This window comes from Crinia signifera, chromosome 2 (genome assembly GCF_055691185.1).
Source record: "Crinia signifera chromosome 2, ASM5569118v1, whole genome shotgun sequence".
NCBI classification, from domain to species: domain Eukaryota; kingdom Metazoa; phylum Chordata; class Amphibia; order Anura; family Myobatrachidae; genus Crinia; species Crinia signifera.
Genome location: NC_139218.1, coordinates 196,458,355 through 196,472,291, shown reverse-complemented (window position 1 = coordinate 196,472,291; position 13,937 = coordinate 196,458,355). Strand labels below are relative to the sequence as shown.

The window sequence follows — 13,937 nt, the reverse complement described above, 5'->3', positions numbered from 1 at the left end:
TGCAGTTACACTATATATTAAAAATATTAAAGTTGTGAGTCTTTAACATTAACAATTGTCTAGACATTTATGCTCTGGTGCATATGAAACAAAGAACAAAAATATTCAAGTAAATAACTTCCTTCGCTTAGCTGGCGGCTTTATAGCAAGTTGTAGAATGAAGCCAAATAGATCTGATTGCACTACAGTAGATTATTAGTCAGCATATCAAATGTTTCCATTTGAAATGACCCAGCAGTTCTTTCTTAATGCAGTCTTCGTAAATATATAATTAGGTTTTGAAAAAAAAAAATTCCAATCATAAAACAAAGGTTTTATGAACAATCAGTACTTCTTTATTTTATATTATGAGGTGTTTAGTAATTAAAGGACCTTCAGTGCTTCTTTCAAGTGGACTGAAAGATAGTGTTACGAAGCTATCCACCAATGTTTTCTCCAAAGATCATTGAAGTATCTGAGTAGAGGCAACCTGATCAACATTTACAGACACTGCTAAAGAGGAGACCTCAACAGTCTGCTCAGCTCAAAACCTGGATTATGAGCATTTTGAATACTCACATCAACATCGCTATATAGGGAAGTTCATCTACGCAAGAGAGAAAAAGTATGTCCTGGCGTGGTACACCTATATGGACTCACACGAGTAAAAGTTAACTTTTATTAACAGTCTAAGATAGCAAAATATAAAATCACACAAGACAAAAAGACATAAGACAAAAAGACATAAATGTGGTGTGTTTAAAAAAACGGCAGCTCACTGACTTTGCACAAATTCTGACGGTTCTGATGTAACTGTTAACAGGTGGTTCCTGCTGACACTTATATAATAATCCAGATTAATATCTATTAGGTAGTGTTTTAATGGGTTTGTTCCCCAGTGTGAAAGTGCGTGGAACTGTATGGGTGTCTTATTGTGTGTTGGTTCTATCAAGTGTTCAATTAATCTAGATCAATCCTGTGAATGGTCAACACCAGAGTCAACCTATATATATAGTTCTATGTAGTAATATTAATGTGTACTGCCCCTTTAAGGTCTAGGTCAAAACTAGAATATCACAGATGGCTTATCTGAAAGAGTAAATCACTCAAATTATCAGTGTATAAAGATTCTCTGTTATGTATAATTATATGTAGTTAGAGATAATCTTGTCCTGTTAGTACTGTCTGAAACAGTGTATCTCTAACTACATATAATTATACATAACATAGAGAATCTTTATACACAGTTGCAACATAATATATCATAGTCACAATCTCACTGAAGAGATAATTTGAGTGATTTTTACTCTTTCAGATAAGCTATCTGTGATATTCTGGTTTTGACCTAGACCTTAAAGGGGCAGTACACATTAATATTACTACAAAGAACTATATACCGTGTTTCCCCGATAATAAGACACTGTCTTATTTTTTTTTTTCACCCAAAAAAGACCATAGGTCTTATTTTCGGGGGAGGGCTTATTTTAATAGACCTTGACAGGTCCATTAAAACATGCCCCACTGCGCCTTTATAAAAATGCCCCAGTCCACAATTACCAGTCATCCATTGTACCATACATGCCCCCATCTGTTTGTGTAATGGATCTCTTAAAAAGGACCTGCCGGCGCTGTGTGTGCTGAGCGGCGTTGAGCTGAGAGGTGATGTGCGCGGCGTGACGTCACGCCGCGCCTACCGCAATGCATCCCTGGGAACGGGAGCTGCGGTGTTGCAGGCGTGAGAGGAGGTGAGCGGAGGGCAGCGGGGGTCGGCGGGGGCTACCGTACACCTACAAAATACCGGTACCAAAAAATAAATGGGAAATTTGATAGGGCTTAATTTCGGGGGAGGGCTTATTTTGGACCAGCGTCCAAAATCTGGGGTAGGGCTTATTATCGGGGTAGGTCTAATTATCGGGGAAACACGGTATATAGGTCGACTCTGGTGTTGACCATTCACAGGATTGATCTAGATTAATTGAACACTTGATAGAACCAACACACAATAAGACACCCATACAGTCCATCAAGTGTTCAATTAATCTAGATCAATCCTGTGAATGGTCAACACCAGAGTCGACCTATATATATAGTTCTATGTAGTAATATTAATGTGTACTGCCCCTTTAAGGTCTAGGTCAAAACCAGAATATCACAGATAGCTTATCTGAAAGAGTAAAAATCACTCAAATTATCTCTTCAGTGAGATTGTGACTATGATATATTATGTTGCAACTGTGTATAAAGATTCTCTAGGTTATGTATAATTATATGTAGTTAGAGATACACTGTTTCAGACAGTACTAACAGGACAAGATTATCTCTAACTACATATAATTATACATAACAGAGAATCTTTATACACTGATAATTTGAGTGATTTACTCTTTCAGATAAGCTATCTGTGATATTCTGGTTTTGACCTAGACCAGTGATAGCCAACCCTAGCCCTCGAGAGCTACCAACAGTGCATTTTCCAGACAACCTAGCTGCTGCACAGCTGCAATCATTAATCACTGACACACTTTAAAAGATCCACAGATGGAGCTAATAAGCTCACTTGTGATTCTGTGAGGAGACCTGCAAAACATGCACTGTTGGTAGCTCTCGAGGACTAGGGTTGGCTACCCCAGACCTTAAAGGGGCAGTACACATTAATATTACTACATAGAACTATATATATAGGTCGACTCTGGTGTTGACCATTCACAGGATTGATCTAGATTAATTGAACACTTGATACCAACACACAATAAGACACCCATACAGTCCCACGCACCTTCACACTGGGGAACAAACCTATTAAAGGACTACCTAATAGATATTAATCTGGATTATAATATAAGTGTCAGCAGGAACCACCTGTTAACAGTTACATCATAACCGTCAGAATTTGTGCAGTCAGTGAGAGGCTGTTTTTTAAACACACCACATTTATGTCGTTTTGTCTTGTGTGTTTTTATATTTCATATCTTAAACTATGTTAATAAAAGTTAACTTTTACTTGTGTGAGTCCATATAGATGCACCACGCCAGGACATACTTTTTCTCTCTAGCCTAGATGTATATTTTCATTATGTCTAGTGGTAGCACACCTGAATTTGATTTAAGGAATATATCTGGTTCACAATATTTATTAGGGGGTCCACCCATTCTCCTCCAACATAATGAGGGTCCTGTGCGAACAAATCCCTTTGTATCTACATATAGGGAAGTTCTCAAACCAAATCAAAATGTAGCCTCAATTATTCTGCAATCAAAATATAACCATGTGAAAATAAAACAGGGCTAATGTTCTGAGGAGATAATCATTCTCTAAACCTAATTGGTGAACACTATGAACCATGGATGATTAGAGAGGGTGCAATGCAGAATTTGGCACTCAGATGGCTAAAACTCATTTGCAATGTAATCCCCCTCCCCTATAGAGCACAACCCCTTATTGCAATAGACCAGAAATTCTAAGAAAGTCCCAGGATAAGGCCATAACTTTTTACAGAGTCATGAAATGTCCACCATAATGATTTCGAGAAAAGCATTTATCGCAAGTTGAAAAATCCGGTTATTTCTGACATTCTTAGTGGAACATGACTAATATGGTGGGCATGCCAAGGCTGTCAATAGGATAAGGTACACACTAAGCACCAAGTGTGGATAGGTATCCACCTAGGGATCTAAACTAGACAACATCCAGGAATTGCTTCCTGTTAGATCTGGTCACATAGCTGGTAATGAATCTGTTGGAAGGTAACAAGAAGCCCCCAAGCTATACCGGACAAGCATGGCAGCATAATTTGTGGCCCACCTAAGGGACCAAAAGAATATAACAGAAAAATGAATGGCTCCAATCATAAAGAGGAAATTTTGGTATTTGTGCATTAGCAGGGCACCCAATTAGCATACGTACACTAGCGTAGTCAAATCGCATTGCATGTTTTTGTGCCGTGTGATGTGATCTCACTAGTTAATATGGTACTTGTATATTAGCATGGCGGCCGTTATGCAGTTAGCGTAGCTGTGCTGTCAGAATCAGCGTAGGCAGCGTAAATAGCGTAGTCAGTCAGAAGTAGCGTTCCCGCTCCCTGTCAGATTCAGTCAAAGGTGAAGAACTGACAGTAATGGCTGCATCAGTGTGAGGTGAAGGAGAAGTGACAGTAATGGCTGCAGAAAGTGTCACAATGTTCACCATATCCACGCCAGTTCGAAACGTGGCGAGGCCCACGAGGGGAAGAGTTACATGTCCTCCCGACATTTTCATACCCCCACTATCTACGTCGGCATGGAGTTGATTTTATAAAGTGTGGCGAGCCCCGGGAATTACATGTATTCCGTGTCCCCTCGCCACGGGCTCGGTGACATGGATAGTCGGGGTATGAAAAGGTCAGGAGGACGCGTAACGCATGTGCTCGCCATGCTTTGGGCTGCCGTGGATAGTGGGGGTGACCTAAATCCCATTTCATGGTATCGCACGCGATAAAAATAGTATATCCAGTGCTGTACTGTATATATTGCAGTATATCTAGTGCTGTTTAGTATATATTGTGGTATATCCAGTCTTGTTCTGTAGATATTGTAGTGTATCCAGGGTTGTACTGTATATAATGTGGTATACACAGTGCTGTTCGGTATATATTGTAATACTTTTTGTATTGCATCAATGGCACGGCACGAAAACGTGCCATGCGATGCGATTTCACTACACAGAATAGCCCACTAAGCAAATAGCGTAGTGGGTGCAGTGCTATCACACAAGTACCGCAATTTTATACCAGTACACAAAAGGACAATATAATTTGACCTATCAAAGTAACAAGTTGTAGCAGTCTGACTGCCAAATCCTGCCTCAAACATGTGGCTTAATTCAGACTTGATCGCAAAGCACTTTTCTTTTTCTCAAATAGACAAAACCATGCTGCACTGCAGGAGGGGCATACATGCATACATGACATGTGTTGAGAGCGTTATATTTGGATGAGTTATTTTGGGTTTGTGATAGTTGCTTTCTTTTTAACCTGCATTTTGGATTTCAGTTGGAATCTCACCCCAAACTAATAGTGACTACACACATTCAATGTGGAATTCGATTTGGCATTTAATTTGATTTCCACTTTAAAGTCTTACCTAGTAAGACTCTTTTTGATTTTCACTAAAAGTGAACACTCATTGGCAAAAAAAAAAAAAAAAATTGTCCATGGTACGCTTCCATGAAAACGAAGCACAAATAAAAGTTCATCACAAAAGAGTGTTAACCTGGCTTGTGCTTTTGCAATTTTTAAATGACCTTTTTGAGCAAATTTGAAATAATTTTGTTTTCGTGATTAGTGACTTTTTCAACCTATAAAAGTGATGTTATAATTATAAGACAGCATAAACAGTTGTTAATGTTTAGGAAATTAAGTTTCAAATGAACTTCAAAATCACCACAAAATAGACAATGTATTGTACCCATTTAATGTTTATTTCAACATTTTTCCTACCCAAGGAAAAAGCTTGAAAATATTTATCTAAAAAGAATACCATGACTTTAGTAACTGGTATTACTAAGAAGGCTTAAAACAGGTACAGAAAATAAAAATAAAAAAAGAACAATCTGGAGAAAAAACAAAAACAAAAAAAACTTTACAGAGATCGAAAACAGATAAACAATAAACGCATTACTTTAGGGATGATGGCATTGAAATTACACAGAAGGTCAGCTTCAGTTCTGTTTTGCTGGTGGGATCAAAATACATGGTGAAGTGGATGGCAGCAGTATGTTAATATCCAAGACAACAGTGTCCCCATACTAAGATAGATATATATATATTTTGGGGGGATGGACATCAAAAGTTAAAATATAAAAAAAGCTTTTTTTTTTTTTTTTTTTAAATACAGACTTTTACTGGGAAAGAAAATATGTCTGCAGTTCAGTATCGCCTTTGTTATAGGATTTTAGGAAAGAGTCTTCCCCACAATGTAAGAAGCTTAAATTAGGCTAATCCATTGGCAAGCTGCCTTTCTCATCTTTATTTTCTGCTCCACTCTCGTCTTCCTCTATTTCTCCCTCCTCCCCGCTGAACTTGTCGTGGGCCCACTTAGGGCTGGTGCCTGGTTTTCGAAACAAGAACCTGCCCCTTCCACGTGCAAAATTGACACGGCCTCTCCCGCGATTCACCCATTTCTCCTCGTTTTCCCCTTCCCGGTCGTCGTGCTGCAGAGAGATGAGAATGGATCAGGTCGGGGACGGGATACTGACAGTCACTGTAATCAATGGACGCCTCCACAAAATGCACTGGCCTTTTGTTTACCACCGCACCTGAAAATGAACACGTTGCTATAAAATGAAAACTTATCATGGCCTTCCTCCCCCCACACACACTAACCACATTCTCTAGCACAATCCTGTAACTTGCCACTCAGCACAATACATATGGTGTACATCACAGGTCTTCAACCTGTGACCCTCCAGATGTTGTGGAACTACATTTCCCAGCATGCCCTGACAGTTTTGGCATGCTCTTATAGGAAAAAATGTGGCAATGCATGTTGGAACACGTAGTTTCACCACATCTGGAGGGCCATAGGTTGAAGACCCATGGTGTACATGCTAAAGACCAAGTAGACAATCATTCAGCACAAATTACATTTAACTATATTAAAGTGGATATAAACGTTCAGAATGCCTTTGGTTATAGATCGGAAAAACACACAATTCTGAGCAAATTGTAATAATGCAGTTAACGTTCTCCTCAGGGCACTCCTAAATTCTCAAGGTGATGGCTATGGAGAGAATTAGTGCAAAGCCCATGTACAAGTCACTGTAAAGACACAAAAAGGTAAATTGCTCCCTGCATTAAGTCAAACAATCATGGACAAGTGCGGACTGTAAACAATTGTGGGTAGGAGAGCAGCAAGGGGGTGAGGGAAAGATACATACCAGGTAATACTTTTTGCTTTTAGGGGTGTACTCTGGATCCCATTCCTCATCTCTATTACGTTTCTGGAACTCGTTATTGTTGTTATTGTTATTTCCAGGAAATGCACCTCTGTTCCATGGTCTTGTACCCCTTCCACGGAACTGTTGCCAAAACACAAAATACTTTTTCAAATTGAAAAGAGAATTCCATTATATACAGGTATTTGAATAATAATATATAAAAAAAAAACCAGGATTGTACATTCCCAACCATAAGGCTATGATATTCCTGGCAAAGAACAAGTGTCCAAGCAAAAAAAAAATAAAAAAAAAAAGAAGGTGCTAGGAATCTATACAAAAAAAAATAAAAAAATAAAAAAGCAAAGCTTCAGAAAGACTCAAACTAGACGAGAGACTCGTTGCAATATGGGATTACAGCTTGGTTTAAATTTAGCAGGCAAACCTAAATATATAATTGGATGTGTCTAATACAAGTGTGGATGTACAGCAGGTACTCTCCTCCTAATCCAAATAATCAATGAGTCGCATCACTGGAATACTTTATTGTATAAAGGATGGAATAACCAACACTTTATTCTGCTATACAAGGAGTAGAGAATACCTGTGAACATTTGTGATCCCGAATTCATAATTTAATCAGGGAATCAGGAAATTGGTCATTGAGGCAGATATAGATATTACATAAAATAAACAAAAAGCAGGATTGGTAGAGAGCCTTAAAAGTAAAACAGGCCAATCTCACTGGGGATCCCTGCATATGCTCCTCCACCTCCAGTAACTCACATCTCCACAGATCTAGAGGTTACAGGTCACCCACGGGTGTTAGAAGCCAATAACCCGGTAGCCACCAAGGTCATTGGGTCTCCCAGGAACTGTTACTTTCCCCAGTCACTTATGTCACCCCACCTCTCCTTGGGTGGACTGTAGTGATCAAAGCACCCAGGTCTTCTGCAGGTTTTGTACCTCCCGCTACTAGTCATCCCCCCTCCCCTCCCCAAATCAGGCACACATACCCACAACATAGTCTGCCTATGGCTTACTGCAGCCAGCAGTAAGCCATAGGCAGGTTTTGTACCTCCCGCTACTAGTCACCCCCCCCCCCCCCCCCCCAAAAAAAATTAATCTGCCACATACCCACAACATAGCCTGCCTGGGATGCAGTATAAATCCCGGCGTTCAAAATCCCTGACACTTCTCCCCCGTGGGTGTCCAGACACCTCGGAGGGAGAATAAATTAGTGTGCCGGCGTAGCGAGGCACCGGGCCCGCTGCGTGGTGAGCGCAGCGGGCCCCCAAGGGGGGGGGGGGGGGGGGGGGGCAATCCACGTCCCCCCTTGTCGGGATTTCGAACGCCGGGATCCCGACTGCCGGGATTTAATACTGAATCCGTCTGCCCATGGCTTACTGCAGCCAGCAGTAAAGCCTAGGCAAGTTTTGTACCTCCCGCCACCTCCCGCCTCCCCCCCCCCCCCAAATCAGGCACACATACCCACAACAAAAGTCTGCCTATGGCTTACTGCACCCCTCCACACCTCCCCAGTCACTTCCCCCTTTCTCAAGTTCTCGGCAGCAACATCAGTCTTAATTAGGAACATCACACCACTATTCCTGCCGTTATCTTCTCACAGACTCTGAGAAGTGTACGTGATACTGGGAGATTTTTTTTTACAAAGATCCAGCGAAGACAACAGGAAGGAAAAAAAAGAAAAATAATTTAGTGTGATCATAGACCCAGATCATCAAACAAAATACAAAATACGTAAAAGTGAAGATATCTATAAGGCTCTAAATGGGCCTTTAGTTGAACTCCGAACACGGCTGCCTCACCTTGTACACTTGTGGATGGCATGAAAAATACATGGACCTCACTGTCTTATTGGGACCCTACTCTACACTGCAATCACCATTTTGTGTCATTTCTTATAGGGGTAACCTATTCCACCCAGGGTAAGTCCAAGATAGCTGCCTCACCTGGTACCTTGTTAGGATGGAAGCCACAACTCGTGGAAGTTACTATCCAAAATGCCTACGCCAACACTACATTGTGCCTACTGTGTTTTCCAGGTTTTCTTTTATGTCTGTGTGACTTATCTATTGCTGTACTACCCAAATCCTTTTGTATTACGCACATTGTTTTGATGTCTGTAAAGCGCCTTGAGTCCTGTTAGAGAAAGTGCGCTATAGAAAAGTTAATTAAAATAGTTTAAACATTTAGAAAGCTCAAATAAAATCATTTGAAGAAAAAATAATAATAATAACTACATTTTGAAAGTTATACTGTCCCAAAATAAATAGATCAATGTTACGAGCCAAAAAGAAAATCAAACAATGTGAGACTTGTCAGTTAGTTGGTTAAAGTCTAAGGGTGCTCAAAGCAAATGTAAGTATAGCAGCGATCAAAATGCATGACCACGTGTATGGGATGGAATGAATCTGTAAATGTGCAGAATATATCCATATTGCACAATGCACAAAACTGTCACACACATTTCCACAGCAACATGTTCAACTAGTTTTTGTCACCACTAATCCAACACTTCAGTTGTGCATTGGGCAGAATGTGCGAGTGCTTGTCTCCTGCACCAACCTGCAGTACAATTTGCTTCCTTTGCAAACTTATTGAAGAGGAGATGTGCAATGTTTGGCGGGACAATACAGGCTTCCTCCAGCATCAGTGAAGGAACACGCCACTGAGGGCTCCATAGAAGTACTGAAAATAGAGAAGCGTCTCCTCTTCTGCTCCAGTGCTTCTGCAAGGCACAAAATCCAGTTTCTCTGACCTGTCCAAGTGTGGGAGCATGGCAGCACAGGATTTCTACAGCTCAGCCCAACAGCAACCCTCTAGAAGTTCAGAGGACTTGGTGCGGTGTAGGGTGACAGATGGTGCCCGGAAAGGCAGAGCGAATCACAATTTTCCAGTGCACATGATGGATGTTTTATTTTGTGATATTTGAAAGAATGGGCATAGATGGGAACAGATGTTTTCTGTAATAATCCATCTTTAGCCGTTCGTGTTGTGGTCGTGTTACAAACATTCTCCATAGACATCTCCTTTAATACACAACCAATTATATTTAAAAAAAAAAATCTGGGCATCTACACCCAGTTCTTTAAGTGCCAAGAAGAGTTTTTGTGTTTAGTTATGTGAGGAATTTTTATATCAAGTAGCATTAAAATATACTGTTCTGGGTTGTTTCTCTTTTGTTATTTATTAATGTGTAGGATGCCCTGGTGATTTTATCTCCCCTTACAGCTAAATACTGGTAATGGCATTATCCCACATGAAAAACACATAAAATAAGGGGTTTGCAATAAAAGAAACCAGACAAAAGGGTACATTTATTACGCTGTAGCAGAAATTGGGCCCATAAATTTAAGATAGCACCAATAGTACAAGCATCTATGTAAAGATCAGTGATGAAAGTAATACTACTTCAGTAACATTTAGATCCAGCTCTCTCAACCTAGATATCCCAATTTTATAGGTTTAATATCCTCTAAAGATGATGAATATTACATTACCTGCAACATATGGATCACCTATAAAGGGACAAATGGAACTCTTCCCGCACACTTCTATGAGGTGTCAAAGGAATTAGACTTGTCCTTCGCACAATGCCAGCACTTCGCACCTGCAGGGCAAGGATATGGGGGAGGCCACCAAATATGCATCCCACCCCCTATCCTGGCACCTATTCAAGAATGAGGTGCCTCCTTAGTTTTTATAAGATACAACTATCTCCAGTCATTTAGAGTAGTAGGTGGTCTACTTTATAAAATTAAAAGTGGTATTTTCAGTGGATTCAAGCTTTTCTGTATAGTTTGCCAAGTGTTATGAAATTATGGAAGCTATAACAGTCATATCACAGGATGCTGTGAGCAGAGAGGCTGTGGAACATTTACAGCATAAAACCACACTTCCACCTCCCTTCTGCCATTATCTCATCACAAAAAACTCCATGACTGGTTGGCTGAGGAGACACACTAGACTGACTGTTGGAGCAATTCAATTGTTGCTCCATTTGTGAGTGAACAACCACTAACATTTCTGCATGGCGCCCCCCAGGCTGGTGAGCATCAATGAGCAAAAGTGACCTGTTCGCTCTAACTCCACTTTTCGTGCCACAACCAGTACTTTGGTTTGGTTTATCTGTTGTACCTGGGTTGTGTACGCACGATCAGTGCAAACAAAATAAATTAATCACCCCATCCCATCCGGTCACTTTAGACAGAAGATCAGGTGCAATAAAAATTTAATCTCTTATTAGCAGTATCAAACCAATAAATCTGCCACAAAAAACCCACCCTACAAAATGTGTAGTACAGACTACTAGAAACATGACCTAACCTTATACGAAAAAGGTAGTAAACAATTAAAATATGGTGGTAATACAGCATTTCCTGAATAAACATGAAAAATACGGTATTACCAACTCCCTACACCAGGCATGTCTAAACGGTGGCCCTCCAGCTGTTGTGAAACTACACATCCCAGCATGCCTTGCCATAGTTTTAGCATTCCCTATTAGCTAAACTGTGGCAAGGCATGATGGGATGTGTAGTTTCACAACAGCTGGAGGGCCATAGATTGGACATGCCTGCCCAACACTATCAATACTTTCAACTTCGCCACTTCTCTTCCTTACGAACTGCCAATCTATCCCAGATCCCCACTCCAATGGAGAGATACTGCATGTACAGACCTACCGACACAGGCGCCATTTCATTACTGTATAATCCGATTTTGATACAAACATCTCCAGACCTTAAACCCCATGAACAAGAACGGGAACGTGACCTGGGAGAACATTTTGATGTCAAGGAATAGGATGTAATTCGGTACGCAATACCAAATTGTTCCATAAGCGTAACCATACAAGAAAACTCCTATAAAATATTCACCAGATGGTATCTAGTCCCTGACCGCCTACACCGCATGTATCCCGGCTACTCTAAAAGATCAATGTCTCCAATTATCCCCTGACCGGCTCGCTATACCAGATCCCTCACATCCCTCCTGATAATTCTCATACTTCAGTTATCACAAAATAGGTTTAGTAAACTATTCACTACAATTTAAGTTATATTGGTTTCTCCTTTTCCCTCTATATTCACTGTTCTTTCTGTTTCCATAATGGTTTTGAAATTTAGTGAAATTAATGTATGTACTTTACTTGCACTCAGATTGAATTAGTCTGCAAACATTTTGAACTACCTGTGATTTTACGGTTTGTCATTTTTCTTGCTATTGAATCTTCATTCAATAACAAATTTAGATTATAAAATATATATAGGGGAGTACACTATTAAAGCCGAAATAACATTATCCAGGTGGAGATTTTCAGATGTATCCTCTTATATAAAACCCCTGTATGTATTGTTTTCCACATGTCTTGTATTATACCAAAGCAATGCAAATCAAGATCCGACAAAGACTGGGTAACTAAATAGCTCTCTATTAGTAGAGACAGACCATGAAAAGCAACTTGCATACAAGAACACCCAACAACAGTACACAAGGTTTTACTTGCACAAATATTTTTGAATATGTCTTTTTGAAAAAGACTACAAAACATATTAGACTTACTTAAACAAAGCACAGTAGCTAGGTTTAACAATTATTTTTAATGGTATAAGGGAAACATTTTTTTATAGAGCATGTTTAACAATAATGGGATGCATTAAAACAAATGTTCTTAGTCTCCTAGTGGAGCTGCAATTTTGTCATCGCGGACTTCCATCGAAAAATTAAAACCCTATTATTGCAGTAGTAACCCATGGCAACACAATCGAGCAATCATCATAAAAACCCAATGAAACAGCTTTACTTCTCTCCCCAGAAAGCTATCTTACAAAAGTTCCCCGTGCTCGGCCTCGGTCACTGGTTCCTTGGAAATCCTTGCTTCCTGAACGTGCCTTATCCAAGCTTCCACCATTCTCATCCTTGTCCTCACCCTCTGGAGGAAATTCTTCTGATGCAGGTGCCCGCAAGGAATGGGAGGAATGTGAAGAGGAAGAAGAGGAACGAGAACGCTCACGCACTTTCCTGTGCTTCCTGTATCACAGAAAACAATTGTTATTGATGACAGGAATTTATACTGAAAGCTATCAGTTACTCAGGGGTAGATGTATGAAGCAGTGATATGGGAGGATAAGTGATAAAGTGCCTGGCCTGGTATCACTGGCCAATCAGCTCCTAACTGTTACGTTACAGGATGGGTTTAAAAAGGCACAGTTAGGAGCTGATTGGCCGGGCACTTTATCACTTCTCCTCCCATATCACTGCTTCACACATCTACCCCACAGCCTAAAAAAGTGGAATTATACTTTAACATACACATGCAAAGATAGAGACGGGAAATGTTTTTGAGCAAATGTTGTCTAAATGATCATTTCTCTCTACCTTATACTCAATCATGTTATCATATAGGGGGTATCCGTTAACCCCTAGTAAAACATTTTCGTTATTTTTTTCCAATGTGTCAACAATGTTTTATTTACTGTGCTACCCTATTGGATCACCCCATATAATGCATGTTTTGCTGTGAAAACAAACGTGTGTTTTCACCAGCCACAGCCCTGTTTTCGCTGATAAGGTTACTTTTGGGGATTTTGCTTCTGCTGCATGAGGCAGGCAAAACAGATCCCAGATAAACCCCAGCATATAAACAAAAAATGTAAAACTTAAAAAAAAAAATAATAATAAAAAAATAAAAAATAAAGAATAGAGGTGGATCAAATACAAACAATTTTATCCTAGTTGGTAATCTGATTCCGTTAAAATTACCAATGATATAGGTATGGAACAGATAACCTTGCAGCATAAATTGAAATGCCTGCAAGCCCCTCTGTCATATGCATTTGATCCACCCCTATTCTTTTTTAGGCCCATTCATATGATCATATTATGTTATATTGTATAACAACTGTGTTAAATAAACATTCACTAAACATTAACATTAAAGGCCTGATTCAAGATCAATCGGTCCGTGGCGTATTCGCTGTGGGAGCTATTGTGCGGCTACACATGTATGTGCTGTATGAAA

At 39.9% G+C, this 13,937-nt stretch overlaps 1 protein-coding gene across 8 annotated transcripts in view; it reads right to left on the bottom strand.

Moving 5' to 3' along the window:
• Positions 1–5,408: 5,408 nt before the first annotated feature.
• Positions 5,409–13,937, bottom strand: part of THRAP3 (thyroid hormone receptor associated protein 3) — an 81,493-nt gene continuing 72,964 nt past the window's right edge. For 7 of the 8 annotated variants that reach the window (XM_083173525.1, XM_083173527.1, XM_083173530.1 and 4 more), the window contains 3 exons: positions 12,745–12,946; positions 6,893–7,033; positions 5,409–6,166 (listed from right to left, as the gene is read on the bottom strand). In XM_083173525.1, the coding sequence (XP_083029651.1) occupies positions 5,951–6,166; positions 6,893–7,033; positions 12,745–12,946 (559 nt within the window). In that variant the 3' untranslated portion in view covers positions 5,409–5,950. Of the gene's footprint in view, positions 6,272–6,892; positions 7,034–12,744; positions 12,947–13,937 lie in introns of all 8 variants that reach the window. The other variant, XM_083173531.1, reaches the window with a different exon arrangement.